Source organism: Notolepis coatsorum (assembly GCF_963971535.1).
Source record: "Notolepis coatsorum genome assembly, chromosome: 19".
Classification (NCBI taxonomy): Eukaryota; Metazoa; Chordata; class Actinopteri; order Aulopiformes; family Paralepididae; genus Notolepis; species Notolepis coatsorum.
Window position 1 is genome coordinate 8203357 of NC_140183.1, and position 21643 is coordinate 8224999.

The following is a 21643-nucleotide window of genomic DNA, read 5'->3' on the forward strand; positions in this document are numbered from 1 at the left end:
TGTTAAACCCTCTGTTAGAGCCATGCAGCCGGTAACATCTGTTAAACCCTCTGTTAGAGAGCCATGCAGCCGGTAACATCTGTTAAACCCTCTGTTAGAGAGCCATGCAGCCGGTAACATCTGTTAGACCCTCTGTTAGAGAGCCATGCAGCCGGTAACATCTGTTAGACCCTCTGTTAGAGAGCCATGCAGCCGGTAACATCTGTTAGACCCTCTGTTAGAGAGCCACGCAGCCGGTAACATCTGTTAGACCCTCTGTTAGAGAGCCATGCAGCCGGTAACATCTGTTAAACCCTCTGTTAGAGAGCCATGCAGCCGGTAACATCTGATTGTTGTCTACTTTTATTCATACAGTCTGTAGACATGGATTCATGACGTGATGTCATCTGCGGTTTGCCGACCGACCGCTCGGGCTAAAGAGGTTAAACATAAATCATTATTCATTAATTCAGTAATTACTTAAACATCACATTTGTTTCTGCAGGCTTTTGCCAGTAAGATCACCGGCATGCTGCTGGAGCTGTCCCCCGCCCAGCTGCTGCTCCTGCTGGCCAGCGAGGACTCGCTCAGGGCCCGCGTGGAGGAGGCCATGGAGCTGCTCATCGCACATGGAAGGTATGTCACCTGTGTGTGTGTGGAAGGTATGTCACCTGTGTGTGTGTGGAAGGTATGTCACCTGTGTGTGTGTGTGTGAATGGAAGGTATGTCACATGTGTGTGTGTGTGTGAATGGAAGGTATGTCACGTGTGTGTGTGTGTGTGTGTGTGTATGGAAGGTATGTCACCTGTGTGTGTGTATGGAAGGTATGTCACCTGTGTGTGTGTGTATGGAAGGTATGTCACCTGTGTGTGTGTGTATGGAAGGTATGTCACCTGTGTGTGTGTGTATGGAAGGTATGTCACCTGTGTGTGTGTGTATGGAAGGTATGTCACCTGTGTGTGTGTGTGTGTGTATGGAAGGTATGTCACCTGTGTGTGTGTGTATGGAAGGTATGTCACCTGTGTGTGTGTGTATGGAAGGTATGTCACCTGTGTGTGTGTGTATGGAAGGTATGTCACCTGTGTGTGTGTGTGTGTGAATGGAAGGTATGTCACCTGTGTGTGTGTGTGTGTGAATGGAAGGTATGTCACCGGTGTGTGAATGGAAGGTATGTCACCTGTGTGTGAATGGAAGGTATGTTACCTGTGTGTGAATGGAAGGTATCGCTGCTGTCGGGACAAAACCTCATAACTCCAAAAACCCAACTTTTCAGCAGATGAAAAAAACGAACACAGATGTGAGGCTGAATAGAGTTAGGAGGTTTAGACAGATGATCGGTTTAATGCTTTCCCATTGTTTAAACTGTGTAAAACCCACACACACATATGGAGGATGATATATGGAGTTATGAGGTTTTGTCCCGCCAGCAGCGGTATGTCACCTGTGTGTGTGTGAATGGAAGGTATGTCACCTGTGTGTGTGTGAATGGAAGGTATGTCACCTGTGTGTGTGTGAATGGAAGGTATGTCACCTGTGTGTGTGTGTGAATGGAAGGTATGTCACCTGTGTGTGTGTGAATGGGTGATTGTGAGGCATACTTTCTAGCAGTCCCATTCCCTATAAGACGATGTATTGCCATTATTTCATTTCATTGAGCTGTAATTAAAACAACGCAAGGAGTCGATGCCCGTTGTGACGTCACTGGTGGCCATGTTAAAACTCACTCACTCAATAACCGTGGGAACTAAATCAATGTGTTAAAACTGGATGTGTGTGAATCCTATTGTTTCTGGTGAAGTGCTTCACTAAAACATTGCTGGTTTATTATCCCAAAACATTGTTTGAACATGTCCTCCAGTGATGTCATCGGAGGACACTGATGTGATTACAGATCATTGAAACAATGTTGGGTGGGGTGGAGTAGCAATCCCATGAAAATGCATCTCTCCATGGGGCTTTTGTTTGTGTTTTAATCATTGATTGGGCCTTTAACCCCATGGTGCCGATCTCTCCTGTGCTGTGGTTACTCTGCCTCTAAGGCGGCGGTTACACCTTTCGTATCATCTTCGTATTGTTTTCATATGCGTATCGCCGCGACGTCGTGCGCCTCGAGTCACACTTTCGTTTTTTTCCGTTTTTGTCACCCGAGCACACTGATGTAGTACACTGCCAAAGCAGTAGGTGGCAGTAGGTGGCAAACATGAAGGCAATTTCAACCAATCAGAACGAATGTGCAACAGTAAGAAGCATTTTGTACAAAAGTATTCTGTACTTCTGTATGACAACTATTAAAGAAACTTGAAACTTGAATACACTTCCTGGAAGCTCCAGCAAAGAAAATGTCAATAAGGCAGGCGCCTATGCCGCGCCACCATCTTGCCTATTTACTCAATGCAGCAATTATTTTTCAGCAAAGCCTAATAAAAGTGCAATAAACAAAACGGATACATTCACTGTGTGTTCTGCCTGTCATTTGTTGATGAAACAAAACTAACATCAACACAAGTGACCACCAAGAGCGGATAGTTTAGTCTAAAAAACGATCGGTAGCATTGTTAGCTGCATGCTAACGTCAATGGAGTATGCCATTATAACAATATAGCATTGTGGCTAGAAGCTAACGTTAGCTCACGCTACTTAGCCAGCACCAAAACTGATGATATCGCGAGCTATCAGTAGTTAGATAACATTAGAGACAACGCTGTGTGTATTAAACAAAGTTGAATAGATGACTGGGCCATTTTGTTTAATGCTTGTTAAGTTGAAAGAGGAGCTCTGAGCTAACAGGGTCTGAATCCTGATAGCTCACGTTAGCCAGCTGCTCATGCAATCGGTAATGCTAGCAGAATGAATGGATGTAAACTTTATTTAATATATTGCATATGGGTACAATACAATACGGCTCAATACAAACAATTGTTAAGGGAATGCAGACTGTTGTAGCTTGGACCGGGGTCCTTATAACAATAACTTGACAACACATGGTAGCTGAAGCTATTTGGGACACGGAGCTATGTCCCAAACACACACACTGTTGTCACCGGAAGGGCACGCAGATGGTATCTACTGCGCATGGGCGTTTTCGCAACAACGGCTCCGTGCTGACTACACGCTGTTGTCGATTCGTTTTTTTTGCGTATCTCCAAACGCAAACACAATTTTGCGTTTCAGCCGTATCCACAAAAAAACGCCAAAAAACGCATTTCTGTGTAATAGGGACATCAAACGTCGTCAAAAACGTATAAAAAAACGCCAGGAATACACTAGTCTAACCATGGCCTAAGTCTCTTGTCTCTTTACCTCATACAGGGAAAATGGTGCTGACAGTATACTGGACCTGGGTCTGCTGGAGGCCCCAGAGAAAGCACAGGTAAACAGGTCTTGTGTTCTCAGAACTGCAATAGGTTGGCAGCAGCACTGATGACTGGTTCCATTAGGCTTGATGGCTCTGGTTTCAGGGGCAGCAGCACTGATGACTGGTGCCATTAGGCTTGATGGCTCTGGTTTCAGGGGCAGCAGCACTGATGACTGGTTCCATTAGGCTTGATGGCTCTGGTTTCAGGGGCAGCAGCACTGATGACTGGTTCCATTCGGCTTGATGGCTCTGGTTTCAGGGGCAGCAGCACTGATGACTGGTGCCATTAGGCTTGATGGCTCTGGTTTCAGGGGCAGCAGCACTGATGACTGGTTCCATTAGGCTTGATGGCTCTGGTTTCAGGGGCAGCAGCACTGATGACTGGTTCCATTAGGCTTGATGGCTCTGGTTTCAGGGGCAGCAGCACTGATGACTGGTTCCTGTCATTGTTGTCCTAAGATGTCATTCTGTTTTGAGGTGGAGGTTCTGCCATGTTGCCAGTGCGCTCTGTTTGGTGCAGAGAGATGGTGTTTGTTCCCGTGCTCAACCAGACTTCCCTCCCCACTGTGCGGTTCTAGCAGCAGGAGAACCGGAAGCGTCACGGTTCCACCCGCAGCGTGGTGGACATGGAGCTGGACGACGGGGACGACGGGGACGACAACGCCCCTCTGTTCTACCAGCCCGGCAAGAGAGGCTTCTACTCCCCCAGGCCCGGCAAGAACACGGAGGCCCGGCTCAACTGCTTCCGCAACATCGGCAGGTGAGGACGCTTTCTGTTGGGAAAGCCCAGCTGTTCTATATGTGACAGAGTATATTTGTTATGTATAAGCCTAGTATCTTTTTATTATATAAGCCTAGTATATTTAATTATATAAGCATAGTATACTATATTTAATTATATAAGCATAGTATCTTTTTATTATATACGCCTAGTATATTTTATTATATACGCCTAGTATATTTTATTATATAAGCCTAGTATCTTTTATTATATAAACCTAGTATCTTTTTTATGATATAAGCCTTTTACTGCACATGCTGGTATTCTCCGAACATCCATTTACAGGTTGTGTTGATCCAAAAACATGCATTCTGCTCTGTACTGTATAGTTTGTTAGTTGCTCTTTACTGTATAGTTTGTTAGTTGCTCTTTACTGTATAGTTTGTTAGTTGCCATCAGTTGATTAAGATCTTTCTCTGTCTCTGTGTCTCTCTGTTTGTCTGTCTCTCTCTCTCTGTCTCTGTCTCTCTCTCTGTCTCTCTCTCTGTCTCTCTCTCTCTCTCTCTCTCTCTGTCTCTCTCTGTCTCTCTCTGTTTGTCTGTCTCTCTCTGTCTCTCCCTCTCTGTTTGTCTCTCTCTCTATCTGTCTCTCTCTCTGTCTCTCTCTGTCTCTCCCTCTGTCTCTCTGTATCTGTCTCTCTCTGTCTCTCTCTCTGTATCTCTCTCTCTCCCTCTGTCTCTCTGGTTGTCTCTGTCTCTCTCTGTATCTGTCTCTCTCTCTCTCGGTCTCTCTCTCTGTCTCTCTCTCTCCCTCTGTCTCTCTCTCCAGGATACTGGGGCTGTGTCTGTTACAGAACGAGCTCTGTCCCATCACATTGAACAGACATGTGATCAAGGTGCTGCTTGGTAGAAAGGTATGTTTCCTCCTGAGCATGAAGGTATTCAATGTACTGACGATAGGAATGTGTATATAAAATTGTATTGGTATGGGATCATTTCTGTAACACAACAATCGGATACCAAGAGACACTTCTACCTGGTTTCCTGCCTTTTTACTTATTATTATTAATATATATTATTATTATACTTATTATTATTATTACTTATATTATATTATTTGTTTTCTATAATCTTTAAGAATATAACGTAAAGGCGGCCGGGTGGCGCAGCGGACTAAGCGTCTGCCCACCACCACAGAGACAGTGGGATCGAATCCAGCTGTGGTGCTTCCGGGTTGGCCGACCGTCCATACTAACACAATTGGCAGTGTTAGAGGGTGGGAAACCCGGCGAGGGTGGGTCCTGGTCGTTGTAAACAGCGACTCCTACAGTTCGGTCGGGGCACCTGCACAGCGAGGGAAAGACCTGGGGGAGGTAGTGTGATCCTTCCACACGTTACACTCTCCCAGTGAGAGTCCGTGCTGCCAGGTGAAAAGAAGCGTTTGATTGGCTACACATGTGTCGGAGGAAGCATGTGATGGTCTCCGCCCTCCTGGACCGACTGTAGGGGGTAGAGTGCGCAATGACCAGGAAGGGGATTGGGAATTGGCATAACGACTAACATTGGGATGGGAGAAAAACGGGAAAAAGGAGGGGGGGAAATATAAAAAAAAAAAATAATAATAATAACGTAATGCATTCATACTGATGGTGCAAATGTATATAGTATTACTCAGTAAAGGTAATGTAGGTATTTTGTATTCGCCAGTACATTATCATTATCATACCTTTGTATGATGGCATGTACAATAATGATGTGTGTATATATATATATTTATTGTCTGTACATACACAGTACCTTCATATAATCCTTTTTAAATATGTGTAGATTCTATACCTGTACATATCCCTTACCTACTCTTACTAGTTACACTGCTGGCCAGTATGACTTACTACCATTGTGTCTTTATACCTGTATCACTGTATAGTATTACTACAACTCTGTACATACATCTGATTAGCACTATTACTCAGTAGTACTATTTTATTTTTATTTGTTTATTTATTTAGAGGGAACATATTAATGGACACTACAAATAAATGCAGTGTAAATACACCGGATTTAGCAAGGATGCTAGTTTTCATCCGCAGTCGCCACACAAAACATAAAGACGAAACAGGCAGGCAGTGAAGCATATCATGCTACGAGACAAAGCATAAAAAATACATACAAAAAACAAAGTACAAGGTATAAAGTTGTAATCTCTATATTGTATACACCGTTTAATCACCTGTACATTGTATATTACTTACTATATTACGTTACTGTTACATTTGCACTCTGGTTGGATGCCAAACTTATTTTCGTTGTACTGTACTTGTGCTGTATGATGACGATACATTTGAATCTAATTAAAGGTCAGTGTTCAGTGTTATGTGTTTGCTGTGAAAAGTGGTATCTTGACATGAATGTTGTTGCAGGTGAACTGGCATGACTTTGCGTTCTTCGACCCGGTGATGTACGAGAGCCTGCGTCAGCTGATCCGGCACTCTCAGGCCGGAGAGGCGGAGGCCGTGTTCGCCGCCATGGACCTGGCCTTCGCCATCGACCTCTGCAAAGAGGAAGGGGCTGGACAGGTAATGATGCGCTGCCTTCGCCATCGACCTCTGCAAAGAGGAAGGGGCTGGACAGGTAATGATGCGCTGCCTTCGCCATCGACCTCTGCAAAGAGGAAGGGGCTGGACAGGTAATGATGCGCTGCCTTCGCCATCGACCTCTGCAAAGAGGAAGGGGCTGGACAGGTAATGATGCGCTGCCTTCGCCATCGACCTCTGCAAAGAGGAAGGGGCTGGACAGGTAATGATGCGCTGCCTTCGCCATCGACCTCTGCAAAGAGGAAGGGGCTGGACAGGTAATGATGCGCTGCCTTTGGGAGATGGCTTCTCTTAGAGGAAGGGGCTGGACAGGTAATGATGCGCTGACTTTGGGAGATGGCTTCTCTTAGAGCAGGGGTGGGCAATTAATTTTTACAAGGGGCCACATAAGAAAACTGAACTGTGTTGGAGGGCCGAACTAATGATAACTTGAACTTAATTCTGCTCAATATTCATTATCTCCCATTGTAAAAAGTAGTAAATTATATATTTTGATTAGCTGCTACTGGTAATCAGAAGAATAAACAGTAAAAATTGAAACAATCATTACATCAGTTTTGAACAGGAAGGAGGGCTGCAGCGTCTTTGTGGTGTGAATCCAGTGTTTCTTTGAAGGTGCTCTTGGATAAGGGGAGCCAGTTGAAAAAAAATAGGGAAATTCCAGGCACTCTTCATGTATATAAAAAAAGCTTTAATAAAGCGCTTAATTCATTATAGAACCATTAAAAAACACCAACATGTTTCGGCCTCTATCAGCCTTCTTCAGGGCATACAAACAAACAAATGGGTGGAGGCTGTGCTAATTGCTCTATTGAGCTCAGGTGTGAGCACCTAGTCAGCCTGAGGTCTAGCTGTCACAATTGTATATGCCTCTTGATTCCAGAGGTCCTCTCACATCTAGAGTCCAAAACTGACATAACTCTTCATATACATATATATACATTTTTAAACTAGAAAAGCAAAACACCAACACAAAATATTCCCATATTTACAAGAAGGAAACCATATCTATGGTATCATTAATCCCTGGATAAGACATGGCTTTGAGTCTATATATCCAGCGACTCTAATTGCTTCAGTGCTCTCTATCCCCTCTTCGAGGGTTGAGGGGGGCATGGTCGATGAAAAAAAAATGGAACTGTCAGCATGTTTATCCATATAATGTTTAACCATAGCATAGTCACAGTTTTGAACCTTAGCTGCATATTTATGCTCACTGAGGCGGTCCTGTAAGCGCCGTTTGGGGCGGCCAACATAGAAAGCATCACATCGAGAACAACACAATATATAAATAACATGGGTAGTTTTACAGTTTAGCTGGAAAGACCCCGTTTCTCTTTTTAAACCTAAAGTTGACAGTTTGATCTGAACTTAGTTTGATGGGACAGCATACAATATTTTCAATAATTATCATATCCTATGTAAGCACACCATAGTTTTGGTCGTACATGCTGGTGCTCTAGTACAGGGGTTCCCAAACTTTTCAGGCCGGGACCCAGAAAATAAGGCGTCAGAGAGCCGCAGCCCAATGCACATCGTCAGGCTTTTCTTTTTCTTTTTTTTGCCAGGCGACCGATTTTTTAAGCCAAATATCACTTCAATCCTATTAAGTTAGTTCAAGTTAGTTATTCATTTATATGTGCTATTTATGAGAGGGCTAACTTGTTGCAAAATAATAATGATAATAATAATAGCCTCATTAAAATACTATTGTTGCTTTGGTTGTTTTCAGCGTTTTTATGTGCATAATCATAGTTATTTAGTTTGAAATGTTCGTTGAAATAAGTAGATTTTTCGTTTTTATTTATTAAGTTAATATAAAACCATATACCGGTAGTCACATTTTAGAATACAATAGAATAGAATTTTAGAATACAACTAGAAACACTGTCCTGGCCTGCTTCTAAGTTCAGTGGCCTGACAAAAAAAAAGAAAAAAAAATTATTTTATTATATTATAAATCATCTCGCGGCCCTCCCGTGGCTGCTCGCGGCCCACCTTTGGGTCGCGACCCCGACTTTGGGAACCACTGCTCTAGTAAGTAAGTAAAACTGTATTTATATAGCACCCTTCACAGCACGAGTGCACAGAGTGCTTTACAGCATTTTAATAAAACATCTGTAAAAATCCAATAAGAATAAACGTTTGTAGAAAAGAATAAAACGTTAAAATGAGCTGCTAAAACAACAGAATAGACACACAAAAAAGACAAACCGAAAGAAACGGCTATAGGTGTTTAAAAGGCATGCCTGTAGAAGTGTGTTTTTAGTGCGACATCTAGTGGCTGAATGTTATGTATAGCACCTTTTAATCAATGTAATAACCTTTTGAAAGATTATTCTTAATATTTCCGATCACTGCTGTGAGAGAACATTTCAGTCATGTTGAAATAATCCTGCTCACTGCTGTCGGATACAGTTGGTCTTTAATGCTGTTCCTCATGTGTCCTGCAGGTGGAGCTGCTGTCTGGTGGCGTCAACATGCCTGTGACGCCTCTCAATGTGTACGAGTATGTGAGGAAGTACGCAGAGCACAGGATGCTGGTGGTGGCGGAGCAGCCCCTTCATGTGAGCATTGATCAGCTGTGTGTATGAATATGTGAGGAAGTACTCGGTAGGGACGGGTACCGAACTGAGCCTCTCACACTCTACGTTCAATGATTTAAAGTAGCCAAACATTACACTATAAATGCTAACTGGATAGTTGATGATATGAAGGTTCATACTCGGAGCCGTGTTTGTAGTGTTGTAGTTACACCGCTTCTCTGTCTGGCAGGCGATGAGGAAGGGTCTTACTCGGAGCCGTGTTTGTAGTGTTGTAGTTACACCGCTTCTCTGTCTGGCAGGCGATGAGGAAGGGTCTTACTCGGAGCCGTGTTTGTAGTGTTGTAGTTACACCGCTTCTCTGTCTGGCAGGCGATGAGGAAGGGTCTTACTCTGAGCCGTGTTTGTAGTGTTGTAGTTACACCGCTTCTCTGTCTGGCAGGCGATGAGGAAGGGTCTTACTCGGAGCCGTGTTTGTAGTGTTGTAGTTACACCGCTTCTCTGTCTGGCAGGCGATGAGGAAGGGTCTTACTCGGAGCCGTGTTTGTAGTGTTGTAGTTACACCGCTTCTCTGTCTGGCAGGCTATGAGGAAGGGTCTTCTGGACGTGCTTCCTAAGAACTCCCTGGAGGACCTGACGGCGGAGGACTTCCGGCTGCTGGTGAACGGCTGTGGAGAAGTCAACGTCCAGATGCTCATCAGCTTCACCTCCTTCAACGACGAGTCCGGTACGTCTCTCCATCGCTATCTCTCTCCATTGCTATCTCTCTCCATTGCTATCTCTCCATCGCTATCTCTCTCCATCGCTATCTCTCTCCATCGCTATCTCTCCATCGTTTTCTCTCCATCGTTATCTCTCCATCGCTATCTCTCCATCGCTACCATCGTTTTCTCTCTCCATCGCTATCTCTCTCCATCGCTATCTCTCCATCGCTATCTCTCCATCGCTATCTCTCCATCGCTATCTCTCTCCATCGCTATCTCTCTCCATCGCTATCTCTCTCCATCTCTATCTCTCTCCATCGCTATCTCTCCATCGTTTTCTCTCTCCATCGTTATCTCCATCGCTATCTCTCCATCGCTATCTCTCGCTATCCATCGTTTTCTCTCCATCGTTATCTCTCTCCATTGCTATCCATCGCTATCTCCATCGCTATCTCTCTCCATCGCTATCCATCGTTTTCTCTCCATTGCTATCTCTCCATCGCTATCTCTCCATCGCTATCTCTCTCCATCGCTATCTCTCCATTGCTATCTCCATTGCTATCTCTCCATTGCTATCTCTCCATCGTTATCTCTCCATCGTTATCTCTCTCCATCGCTATCTCCATCGCCATCTCTCTCCATCGTTATCTCTCCATCGCTATCTCTCTCCATCGCTATCTCTCTCCATCGCTATCTCTCTCCATCGCTATCTCTCTCCATCGCTATCTCTCCATCGCCATCTCTCTCCATCGCTATCTCTCTCCATCGCTATCTCTCCATCGCCATCTCTCCATCGTTATCTCTCCATCGTTATCTCTCCATTGCTATCTCCATCGTTATCTCTCCATCGCTATCTCTCTCCATCGCTATCTCCATCGTTATATCTCGGTTTCTTTCTTTGCAATCATTAAGTCATTTTTGCAATTGGTACATTTTGGCTGTAGTGAGCAAAGGTTTCTTTTCTTCTTCCATCAACAGGGGAAAACGCAGACAAGCTGCTGCAGTTTAAACGCTGGTTTTGGTCCATTGTGGAGAAGATGAGCATGACTGAGCGGCAGGACCTGGTATGTGAGCCCTAACATTACCCCAGAGCCCTTGTGTTAGGTACATGACCCCTAACATTACCCCAGAGCCCTTCTGTTAGGTACATGAACCCGAACATTACCCCAGAGCCCTTCTGTTAGGTACGTGACCCCTAACATTACCCCAGAGCCCTTCTGTTAGGTACATGAACCCGAACATTACCCCAGAGCCCTTCTGTTAGGTACATGACTCCTAACATTACCCCAGAGCCCTTCTGTTAGGTACATGAACCCTAACATTACCCCAGAGCCCTTCTGTTAGGTACATGACCCCTAACATTACCCCAGAGCCCTTCTGTTAGGTACATGAACCCTAACATTACCCCAGAGCCCTTCTGTTAGGTACGTGAGCCCTAACATTACCCCAGAGCCCTTCTGTTAGGTACGTGAGCCCTAACATTACCCCAGAGCCCTTCTGTTAGGTAAGTGAGCCCTAACATTACCCCAGAGCCCTTCTGTTAGGTATGTGAGCCCTAACATAAGATACCAATACATTACTGATCCACTCTGACCTGGCTAACATCCTGAAGACATCTGTAAACTGAGACGGCAATGTCCCAAAATAGAGCGGCTGTGGGAAGCCACCAATCTCCAGGTCCACCATCTCTATTTGAAAGAACTCTTATCTGAGCTTAATGAAATGATTAAGAATGCCAGGACTTCTTACTTCTCAATCCTCATCTCCTCTAGTCAGCACAACCCCAGAGTGCTTTTTAAAACCATCAATCACATTGTCAGCCTCCCTCTCCTCTCCATTCCTATCATTTCAAATGATGACTGTAACCGTTCTTTTACTTTTTGTAAATAATGTTGCAGATGTCCCCCTCTTACTCCCCCCTCCCCATTTGTCCAGTTAGGCAGGTAACCTTGAGAAATTTCTCGTGTATCTCCTTAGTAGACCTAACTGGTCTAGTGAGCTCTATGAACGTTTCGTCAAGCCCTTTGGATATTTTACCATCATCCCTGCTTAAAGGCCCTCCCATAGTCAAGCAGACTGTACACAGAGCAGACTCCGCGGAGGTCCGCGTGGACTCTTTGAGCTTTTGATCTCAGCGGACGTCCGCACGTCAGAAAATAGGAGCTTTGCACTCTGCTGTGGGTCTGCTTTGAGTCCGCGCGGAGTCTGCTCTGTGTACAGTCTGCTCGACTATGGGAGGGCCTTTACACTTTCAGTGCCAGCCATAACGTTGATTAATGTCCTTGGATGCCAGCATCCACTTCAATGATGGTGTTAAAAACGCATAATCTATGTTTTAAATTATGGCTGTGTCTAATCTGCCCGTTGCTTATCAATGACTTGTTTGCAGTCAACATTGTCGAAACGGATTGTTTTTTAATCTGTTCATATCCTTTTTATAGCATTTCGAAAAGCTATCGTTCTCTCAAACTTCAGGAAAATAGAAAGATTCTGTCATAAACTGCATTTATTGGAATATTCTCGAATACACTAGACACGTTGTCATTTGTCGGTCTATTTATGAATAGTTTTCAAATAAACGCTAGATTATCGATAGTATATGTGTACTTATGCACGCTATAGAAGCGAGCTGAGAAATCGATTATCTTATTTCCTCAACAGCACACACACACACACACACATATACACATACGGGACACGCTGAGATATAGGTCAAAACAGCTCCGATTACCCCAAGACTGGTAACATAGATTCCTTACCTTAGATCAGATGTTCTCCAAAAAGATTATTCCAATTCCTGATCGCCATTCCAAATATCGATCGCGTTTATTGGTTGATTATTGGCTCCTGTAAATATATATTCCAGGCTGCTTTCCATCTCGCGTTCACTTCCCTCTTGATCAGACGGCTCGCCAGCATAGTGGAGCTATTATTGGCTCCCCCTCCACACATCCACACATCCACCAGTCTAATTGAATGGCCTGCAGTTACACAGGGATAGACGATAGGGGGCGGTATTTTCCCATCGGAGCTCCTAGAGGGGCTGCTGTACCAACGGGAGACTCGGTTGATGAAATATGAATTCAGATCGCTAATATAAAAAGAAAAACGACAATTCGCGTCATCTGCACTCAACGGGGGGCATGAAATAACGAGATAACACGTCGCTGGCACTCAAAGTGTTAAAGGAAAACACCAACATTTTGGGAAATTAGCTTATTTGCCATCTTCCCTGGAGTTAGACAAGAAGATGCATACCTTTGTCTTCTCTGTGCATGCATTAGGCTTAGGGAACGCCCGCACCGTTAGCTTAGCTTAGCGTCAGTCACTGGAAGTAGGTTCCTCCAGCAGCCAAGTTCCCAGGCAACTTCAGTCAGTCACGAAATACACTCCAAATACAACTCTAAAAACGTTCCTGTAAACATGTTGTGACCTGTGTATTTACCACGTGGAGAAATAAAAATGACTTCTTTTTTTTAATCTACTTTTTCTCCCATTTTTCAATTTTTCTCCCATCCCAATTTCGTATTGTCCAATTCTACCCTCCCCTGTCTCGAACGCTGTTAGGCCATGCCTCCCACAGGCCGGCTGTAATGTGGACGATGCCTTGCATCACGTGTCCCCTCCGGTACACGAGGAGGCAGCCGTCGCATCTTTTCACCTGCACAGCGCGATCTCTCAGCGGCGAGGGTCTGCGTGGGAGGGACACGCCGCCCCTGTTGCTTCCTGATTCTGCTGCGCAGGCGCACCAACCGACATGTAGGAGTCGCTGTCCACAATGTCCGATCCCCACCCACCAGCTTTCCACCCCTAACACTGCCAATTGTGTTAGTATGAATGACCAGCCAAGCTGGTAGCAACGCCGAGAGCTGGGCTCGAACCCAGCATATCCTGCATTAGTGGCGAGCGCCTTGCCCACTGCGCCACTTAGCCCCCCCCCCCCCCCCCCCCCCCCGAAATAAAAAATTATTGAATTAGACATTTCCGTTTTCTAAGCAGATATACTCGAACTATTTTTTGCCAAACCACTCCTGTCTGGGCGCAGTGATTTCACGCGATGCGGTGCTATGTATAGAGGTAAGCGAGAACTTAGTTTGCCCCATGCATCATGATGATTATAATAGTCACTTACTCGATAGACAACTGTCCATTAGGTCCGCTCGGCATGGGGCAGGAGTGTCTGCCATTGAGGAGTGGATGTCCAGTAGCTTCCTCCAGCTTAATGCGGCAAAGACAGACATTTTAATTATAGCTACGGAAAAAATTGCCTCTCGGGTAACAAACCTCTTGGGAAATGTTCACTCAAATATAAAAAATCCTGGCGTAACATTCGACCAGTCCATGCTTTTTGAGAAGCACATAAAATCCCTGACCCGCACCTGTTTTTTCCACCTCAGGAATATAGCCAAACTCTGGGCTATTTTATCGCATGCAGAGCTGGAAATGGCTATTCATGCTTTTATTTCATCTAGGCTGGACTATTTTAATTCCTTATTCCTTATTGAGCAAAGCCTCAGTGGACCGGCTACAACTGGTCCAGAATGCAGCTGCTAGGCTGCTTACCAGGTCCAGGAGGGAGGTCCTCCCATATCACACCAGTCCTGGCCTCCCTGCACTGGCTTCCTGTCCAGCTCGGGATTCAATTCAAGGTCCTGTTTTTTTACATGGAGTTCATGGACAGGCCCCCGCGTACATCTTTGACCTCATACACCCCTATAGCTCCAGCCGGTCCCTGAGGTCTTCTGATCAGGGCCTCCTGGTGGTGAACCAGCCTAAAGACTAAGGGGGACCGAGCTTTTGAGGCAGTGGCCCCCAGGCTCTGGAATGAGCTCCCCAGGACTTGAGAGCCTCCCCCTCTGTGGCCCCTAGGCTCTGGAATGAGCTCCCCAGGTCTTGAGAGCCTCCCCCTCTGTGGCCCCCAGGCTCTGGAATGAGCTCCCCAGGACTTGAGAGCCTCCCCCTCTGTGGCCCCTAGGCTCTGGAATGAGCTCCCCAGGTCTTGAGAGCCTCCCCCTCTGTGGCCCCTAGGCTCTGGAATGAGCTCCCCGGGTCTTGAGAGCCTCCCCCTCTGTGGCCCCTAGGCTCTGGAATGAGCTCCCCAGGTATTGAGAGCCTCCCCCTCTGTGGCCCCTAGGCTCTGGAATGAGCTCTCCAGGACTTGAGAGCCTCCCCCTCTGTGGCCCCTAGGCTCTGGAATGAGCTCTCCAGGACTTGAGAGCCTCCCCCTCTGTGGCCCCTAGGCTCTGGAATGAGCTCCCCAGGTCTTGAGAGCCTCCCCCTCTGTGGCCCCTAGGCTCTGGAATGAGCTCCCCAGGTATTGAGAGCCTCCCCCTCTGTGGCCCCTAGACTCTGGAATGAGCTCCCCAGGTCTTGAGAGCCTCCCCCTCTGTGGCCCCTAGACTCTGGAATGAGCTCCCCAGGTCTTGAGAGCCTCCCCCTCTGTGGACTCATTCAAGGGGCAGCTAAAAAACCTAACACATAGAGAACCTCTGTTACACCTGTATACGCTATTATCCCGAAATCAAATCTATGTCATAGGTATTATGTTCCATCATGAATGCATGAAAGGGGGGGGGTCATTTCTGATTATTCAATTGTCAGTAACGGCATTCGCATTGAACATTAAAACCACTTATCAGCCCGATCGGTGTAAAAGCATTGCAGGATCAAGCAAAAATTATATTCCAATTGTTTGATCGCCATCTGGTACATCCAATGCCCATTTGGCCCACGACATTTTGTCCATGCCTGTTTTTATATTGTATGTTTTTTTTTAATTTTTTATGAATGGCCTTGTTCTTAAATTTTTTTGTTTTTAAACTTGTGAAGCACTCTGCATTCATGCTGGGAAGGGTGCTATAAAAATAAAGCCTTACACACTCTTCTCCTGCCCTCTCCTCAGGTGTACTGCTGGACCTCCAGCCCTTCTCTACTTTCTCTCTTCTCCTGCCCTCTCCTCAGGTGTACTGCTGGACCTCCAGCCCTTCTCTACTTACTCTCTTCTCCTGCCCTCTCCTCAGGTGTACTGCTGGACCTCCAGCCCTTCTCTACTTACTCTCTTCTCCTGCCCTCTCAGGTGTACTGCTGGACCTCCAGCCCTTCTCTACTTACTCTCTTCTCCTGCCCTCTCCTCAGGTGTACTGCTGGACCTCCAGCCCTTCTCTACTTTCTCTCTTCTCCTGCCCTCTCCTCAGGTGTACTGCTGGACCTCCAGCCCTTCTCTACTTTCTCTCTTCTCCTGCCCTCTCCTCAGGTGTACTTCTGGACCTCCAGCCCTTCTCTACTTACTCTCTTCTCCTGCCCTCTCCTCAGGTGTACTGCTGGACCTCCAGCCCTTCTCTACTTACTCTCTTCTCCTGCCCTCTCAGGTGTACTGCTGGACCTCCAGCCCTTCTCTACTTACTCTCTTCTCCTGCCCTCTCAGGTGTACTGCTGGACCTCCAGCCCTTCTCTACTTACTCTCTTCTCCTGCCCTCTCCTCAGGTGTACTGCTGGACCTCCAGCCCTTCTCTACTTACTCTCTTCTCCTGCCCTCTCCTCAGGTGTACTTCTGGACCTCCAGCCCTTCTCTACTTACTCTCTTCTCCTGCCCTCTCCTCAGGTGTACTTCTGGACCTCCAGCCCTTCTCTACCGGCCAGTGAGGAGGGTTTCCAGCCCATGCCTTCCATCACCATCCGCCCTCCGGACGACCAGCACCTGCCCACAGCCAACACCTGTATCTCGCGCCTCTATGTGCCGCTGTATTCCTCCAAACAGATTCTCAAACAGAAACTCTTACTAGCCATTAAGACCAAGAACTTTGGTTTTGTGTAGAGGTTGACAAAAGACAGTAAAAAAAGAAACATAAAAACATGTTTACCGTTGTGTAATATTTACCTAGCTCCATTTTTGTAGATTTATTTTTTGTCTATACAATTTTATGAAATTGGACAAACGGTCGCCATCTCCCCTGGCGGTGATATTTGTTTGTGTTGTGAACACAGACGGCTTGTTCTTTTATTTTATTTTTTTATTTCGTTTTTTTTCCTTTTGTGTTTTCTGAAGAGGTCTCCAGTCCAGAACATTCCTGCGTTGGCATGGTAACAGCTCTGCTCCATTGGCTTAAAAACCTTTACTTCCCAGGAATTTGGCTCGACAGCAAACTGTCTGCCGAAACCAGCCAAAGATGACAGCAGTAGAAGTATTTAAAGTAAAAGAAGAAAAGAGAAAAAAAAAGACACTGTGATTATGATTTATTTTTCCTGCCCTGAACAGAATACTATCACTGACAGTTCACTGCTGCCTTTGTGGAAAGTCATTTTTTCTTGTATAGGGGGAGTAGGGAATTTCAAAATAAAGTTGGATGCAAACTAACTATTTCCTCTGCATTTTATTTTTCTCTTGTAAATCTTTAACACATTGACTGCCAGCTATTATCCTCATCCTTAGCAGCTGTAGATAATAATAAATAATACATCCACAGGTTTTAGAAAGGTGCGGAATAAAAATAGCTTTTCTCCAAAATAAATTATTGATAAATTAATTTATCATTGAAAATGTTTATGCAGATCCAAAATGAATGTTATTGACATAATTTTTGCATGTATCCCCTTCCTACTTCCCAGTTCCCCACATGGAATGCACCTGATTGGATAAATTACATGCTGGTGCTCTACTGCGACATCTAGTGGCTGAATGTTATCTATAACACCTTTCATTTTTATACAATGTATGAATAAGCCTATGCGTAGTACCTTATGGGTGTTGGAAATTAAAATAACCTACAAGCTTTGATAGAGGGAATGAAATGCTATTCATGAGCTATGAGTATGCCATCAAAAGGGAATAAGATATTCCTTTATTGATCCCCTTGGGGAAATGCAGGCATCATAGCTGCATGGGGGAGGGGAAGTACAGGTAGTCAAAACAAGCAGTGTAAACAATATAATTAACTAACTAACTGAAATATACAGTATTCACTTAAGGTGCAGTATGTGTAAGGTAGTATTATTGTCCTTTTAGGTTCCTAGTAGTTGTAGTTTGATGTCTGGCAGCAGTCCCTGCCCCACTGTTGTGGAGCCTGATGACCGCTGGTATGAAGGACTGGCCGAGGCGGTTAGTTGAGTATTGGGGGGGGTATGAGTCTAACTGAACGTGCTTCTCTCATCTTCTTGTTTCTATGTTCGAGACAAATAAAAATCAAATCTTGACTAGCTTGTCGTAGAGGGATTCTCCAGGATAGCAGCCAGCTTCCTTCGCATCCCCCTTTGCCATCACCTCTAGTCTGACCAGCTCGACTCCCGCCACGGAGCTAGCCTTTCTCACCAGCTTGTTCAGTTTGTTGGTGTCCTTCGAGTTGATGTAGCCTCCCCAGCATGCCACAGCATAGAAGAGGACGCTGGCCACTACAGACTGGTAAAATGACTGCAGCAGTGTATTGCACACGTTGAAGGACCGGAGTCTCAGGAAGATTTCCCAATGTTCCTGTAGGATCGGTCAGTCACTAAATATACTAGAAGGGCGAACCCATCTGGGTAATGTCAGCTATATACTATTAACATGGGTTATTAGGATAGTGCTATATTTGATTCTTGCCATTATTAGGATAGGGCTATATTTGATTCTTGCCATTATTAGGATAGGGCTATATTTGATTCTTGCCATGGAGCTGGACGCGTCACTAGTATTTACCTCAACTGTGGAACGGTGTCAGCAGCGCTCACTCACGGAGTCACGGAACATCTCCATTTATGAATCGCAACCACATCCAGTTCTACAGGCATGAAATGGTCTTAAATCACAACCACATCCAGTTATACAGGCATGAAATGGTCTTAAATCACAACCACATCCAGTTATACAGGCATGAAATGGTCTTAAATCACAACCACATCCAGTTCTACAGGCATGAAATGGTCTTAAATCACAACCACATCCAGTTCTACAGGCATGAAATGGTCTTAAATCACAACCAACCACATGAATGAAAACTTTATTAATAGATTGCACAATGTGTACAATACAGTTATACAGTACGGCTCAATACACACAATTGTTAAGGGGATGCAGACCAGAGAAAGACGTTTGTCAGGGTCCCCCATTTTCAATTCAGTGACATTTATGACATGCATGACATTTACATGACATCCAATTCTACAGGCATTAAATGGTCTTAAATCACGTATTTCCTCCGGGGTTTTTCCATGTTTGCAGATTAAGTATTTGAGTCATTCTACAGAAACGCACACTTTTCTGTCCCCAGCCTTTGCAGAAAGCATACACTTTAATAGCTTTTTTTCTCTCCTGTGAAATACAAATGTTCAACAAAACCATCAACATTGACTCAGCTAGACCTCTTTCTTATATCCGTGGCGCTAAGATTGAAGATTTTTCACTCCATAGATTAATCTAGATTAATTTATTAATGCTTTAATAAATTTAAATTAATCTCCAGAGTTAAAGCATTAATTTTGACAGCCCTAATAATAATACAAACGTTTCATTACGTGTGTGTGAGTCAACTCAGACTACCATTGACCTCATCCTGACCTCTGACAAGTCCAAGATCGCCAATAAAGGGGTAATAGCATGCGGGTTAAGTGATCATTATATGATATTCTGTACCCGCAAAAAGCTAAAACAAAAGGCTGGCTGTCACAAAACAGTCACATCTAGAGACCTCAAAACGTACTCTAGCGAGGCCTTTAACCTTGAACTGAAGAGCCTGGACTGGTCAGATGAACTCAATGGTACACTGGTTGAAGAAACATGGCTTGGCTTCAAAACCAAATTTTCAACGATACTAAACAACATGGCCCCCCTAAGAACCACTAGGGTAAAAAATCGCGCTGAGCCGTGGATGCACGCTGAAATACTGACCGCTATGAAAACCAGAGACAAAAAATGCTCTGAGTTTCGTAAAAGTCAGTCAAAGCTTAACATAAGCACGAGCAGTGAACTCCAAGCCCACGTGACTGAACTCAAACTAGAAAGAAACAGACTAAGAAATGATGTAAACTCCATGATCAAAACAGCAAAGAAAAAATTCATCAATGACAAAACCGAGGAAAACAAAAACAAACCGTGTGAACTTTGGAAATTACTCAATAACCAACTAGGCTGCAGTAAAAAACTTAAAACCAGATTCTCAAACATAAACATAAAGACGGACAACACGCTCATCACAGAAAAGCTGGATGTAGCCAATTACTTAAATAGTTTCTTCACAAACATAGCCACAACACTGGTAAACAAACTACCCTCCCACTCAGGGCAGTATGGGGTAGAACACATAGTAGCATACTACAAGAACCTAGGGGTCCACAAAGACGACTTCAAACTGGAAATGGTAACAACAGATGAGGTACTCAAAAAACTGAGCGCCCTCCAACCCAACAAGGCCACTGGCCATGACAACATCCCCTCCAAATTCCTCAGAGACTCAGCAGCCGCCATCACCCCAGTCATCACACACATAATAAACCTCTCCATAAAACAGGGACACGTCCCCAAGGACTTCAAAATTGCGAGAGTGACCCCTCTGCACAAAAAAGGCAGTAAATTAGACCCAGGCAACTACCGCCCTGTTTCTATCCTTACCTCCATCTCGAAAGTCATGGAAAAAATTGTATACGAACAGGTCGAAAAATACCTTGCGGAAAAAAATCTAATCTACGAATTCCAATCTGGTTTCAGAACATCCCACTCCACTGACACATGCCTTCTCTATTTAAACGACCACATCAAACAAGAGGTGGACGCGGGCAAATACTGCGGCATGGTCATGCTGGACCTACAAAAGGCCTTCGACACTGTCAATCACACCATTCTGATTGACAAGCTAAAAGCAATTGGTTTTGATAGTTTATCAGTGAGCTGGATACAATCCTACCTGGAGGGGAGAGAGCAGATGGTGGAGGTAAACGGTACCCTATCCCCCCCCCCCTCACAGTAAACTGTGGTGTTCCACAAGGAAGCATACTAGGTCCGCTACTGTTCCTAATTTATGCAAATGACATGTCGTCAGCTTGTGACTGCAACTTGTTCCTGTTTGCGGACGACTCAGCCCTGCTGGTCTCTGACAAGAACAAGTTACAGGTTGAAAAAACCCTCAGCTCAGAACTAGGCAAAATCTGCATATGGCTCGCTGATAACAAACTATCATTACACATGGGCAAAACAGAGTCCATTCTCTTCGGTTCAAATAACAAACTCAGCAAGACCGACGGCTTCTCAGTTACAGTGGGTGACAATATTGTCACAAGGAAAGAAGATATTACCTACCTGGGTTCCATCCTAGAGGCAAATCTTTCCTGTGACAAAATGGCATCCAATGTAATAAAAAAAGTCAACCAACGAACTCGATTCTTGTACCGGATCTCCTCACTGGTAAACAAGAATACCCTGAAGACTCTAGCAGGAGCACTCATTCAAGGGTACTACGACTATGCTTGCACCTCATGGTACCAAAGCACCTCAAAGGCGCTAAAAACAAAATTACAAACATCTCAAAACAAACTGGTCAGACTACTGCTTGACCTTACTCCTAGAACCCACCTCACCCCTGCCCACTTTGACAACCTAGGATGGCTTAGAGTAGACGACAGAGTACAGCAACTTGCAATGGGCCTGGTCTACAAGATACACTACACGACCAAGGTACCCATGTACATGACAAAATACTTCCCAAAGGTCAGTGAATACCACGATCACAACACCAGAGGGAGCTCCACAAATCATGTTAAACCCAGATTCGGCTCAAACAAGGG

The 21643-nt window shown here is 44.9% G+C and overlaps 1 protein-coding gene across 18 annotated transcripts in view; it reads left to right on the forward strand.

Annotated features, from left to right (window-relative positions):
* The window catches only part of ubr5 (ubiquitin protein ligase E3 component n-recognin 5), a 137858-nt gene extending 120609 nt beyond the window's left edge, over positions 1-17249 (forward strand). For 14 of the 18 annotated variants that reach the window (XM_084336861.1, XM_084336874.1, XM_084336876.1 and 11 more), the window contains 9 exons: positions 485-615; positions 3289-3349; positions 3913-4094; positions 4884-4968; positions 6475-6630; positions 9102-9215; positions 9774-9918; positions 10874-10959; positions 16497-17249. In XM_084336861.1, coding sequence (XP_084192987.1) covers positions 485-615; positions 3289-3349; positions 3913-4094; positions 4884-4968; positions 6475-6630; positions 9102-9215; positions 9774-9918; positions 10874-10959; positions 16497-16709 — 1173 coding nt within the window. In that variant the 3' untranslated portion in view covers positions 16710-17249. The remainder of the gene's footprint in view (positions 1-484; positions 616-3288; positions 3350-3912; positions 4095-4883; positions 4969-6474; positions 6631-9101; positions 9216-9773; positions 9919-10873; positions 10960-16496) is intronic. The other 4 variants (XM_084336871.1, XM_084336877.1, XM_084336867.1 and 1 more) reach the window with 1 other exon arrangement.
* The last annotated feature ends 4394 nt before the right edge of the window (positions 17250-21643 follow it).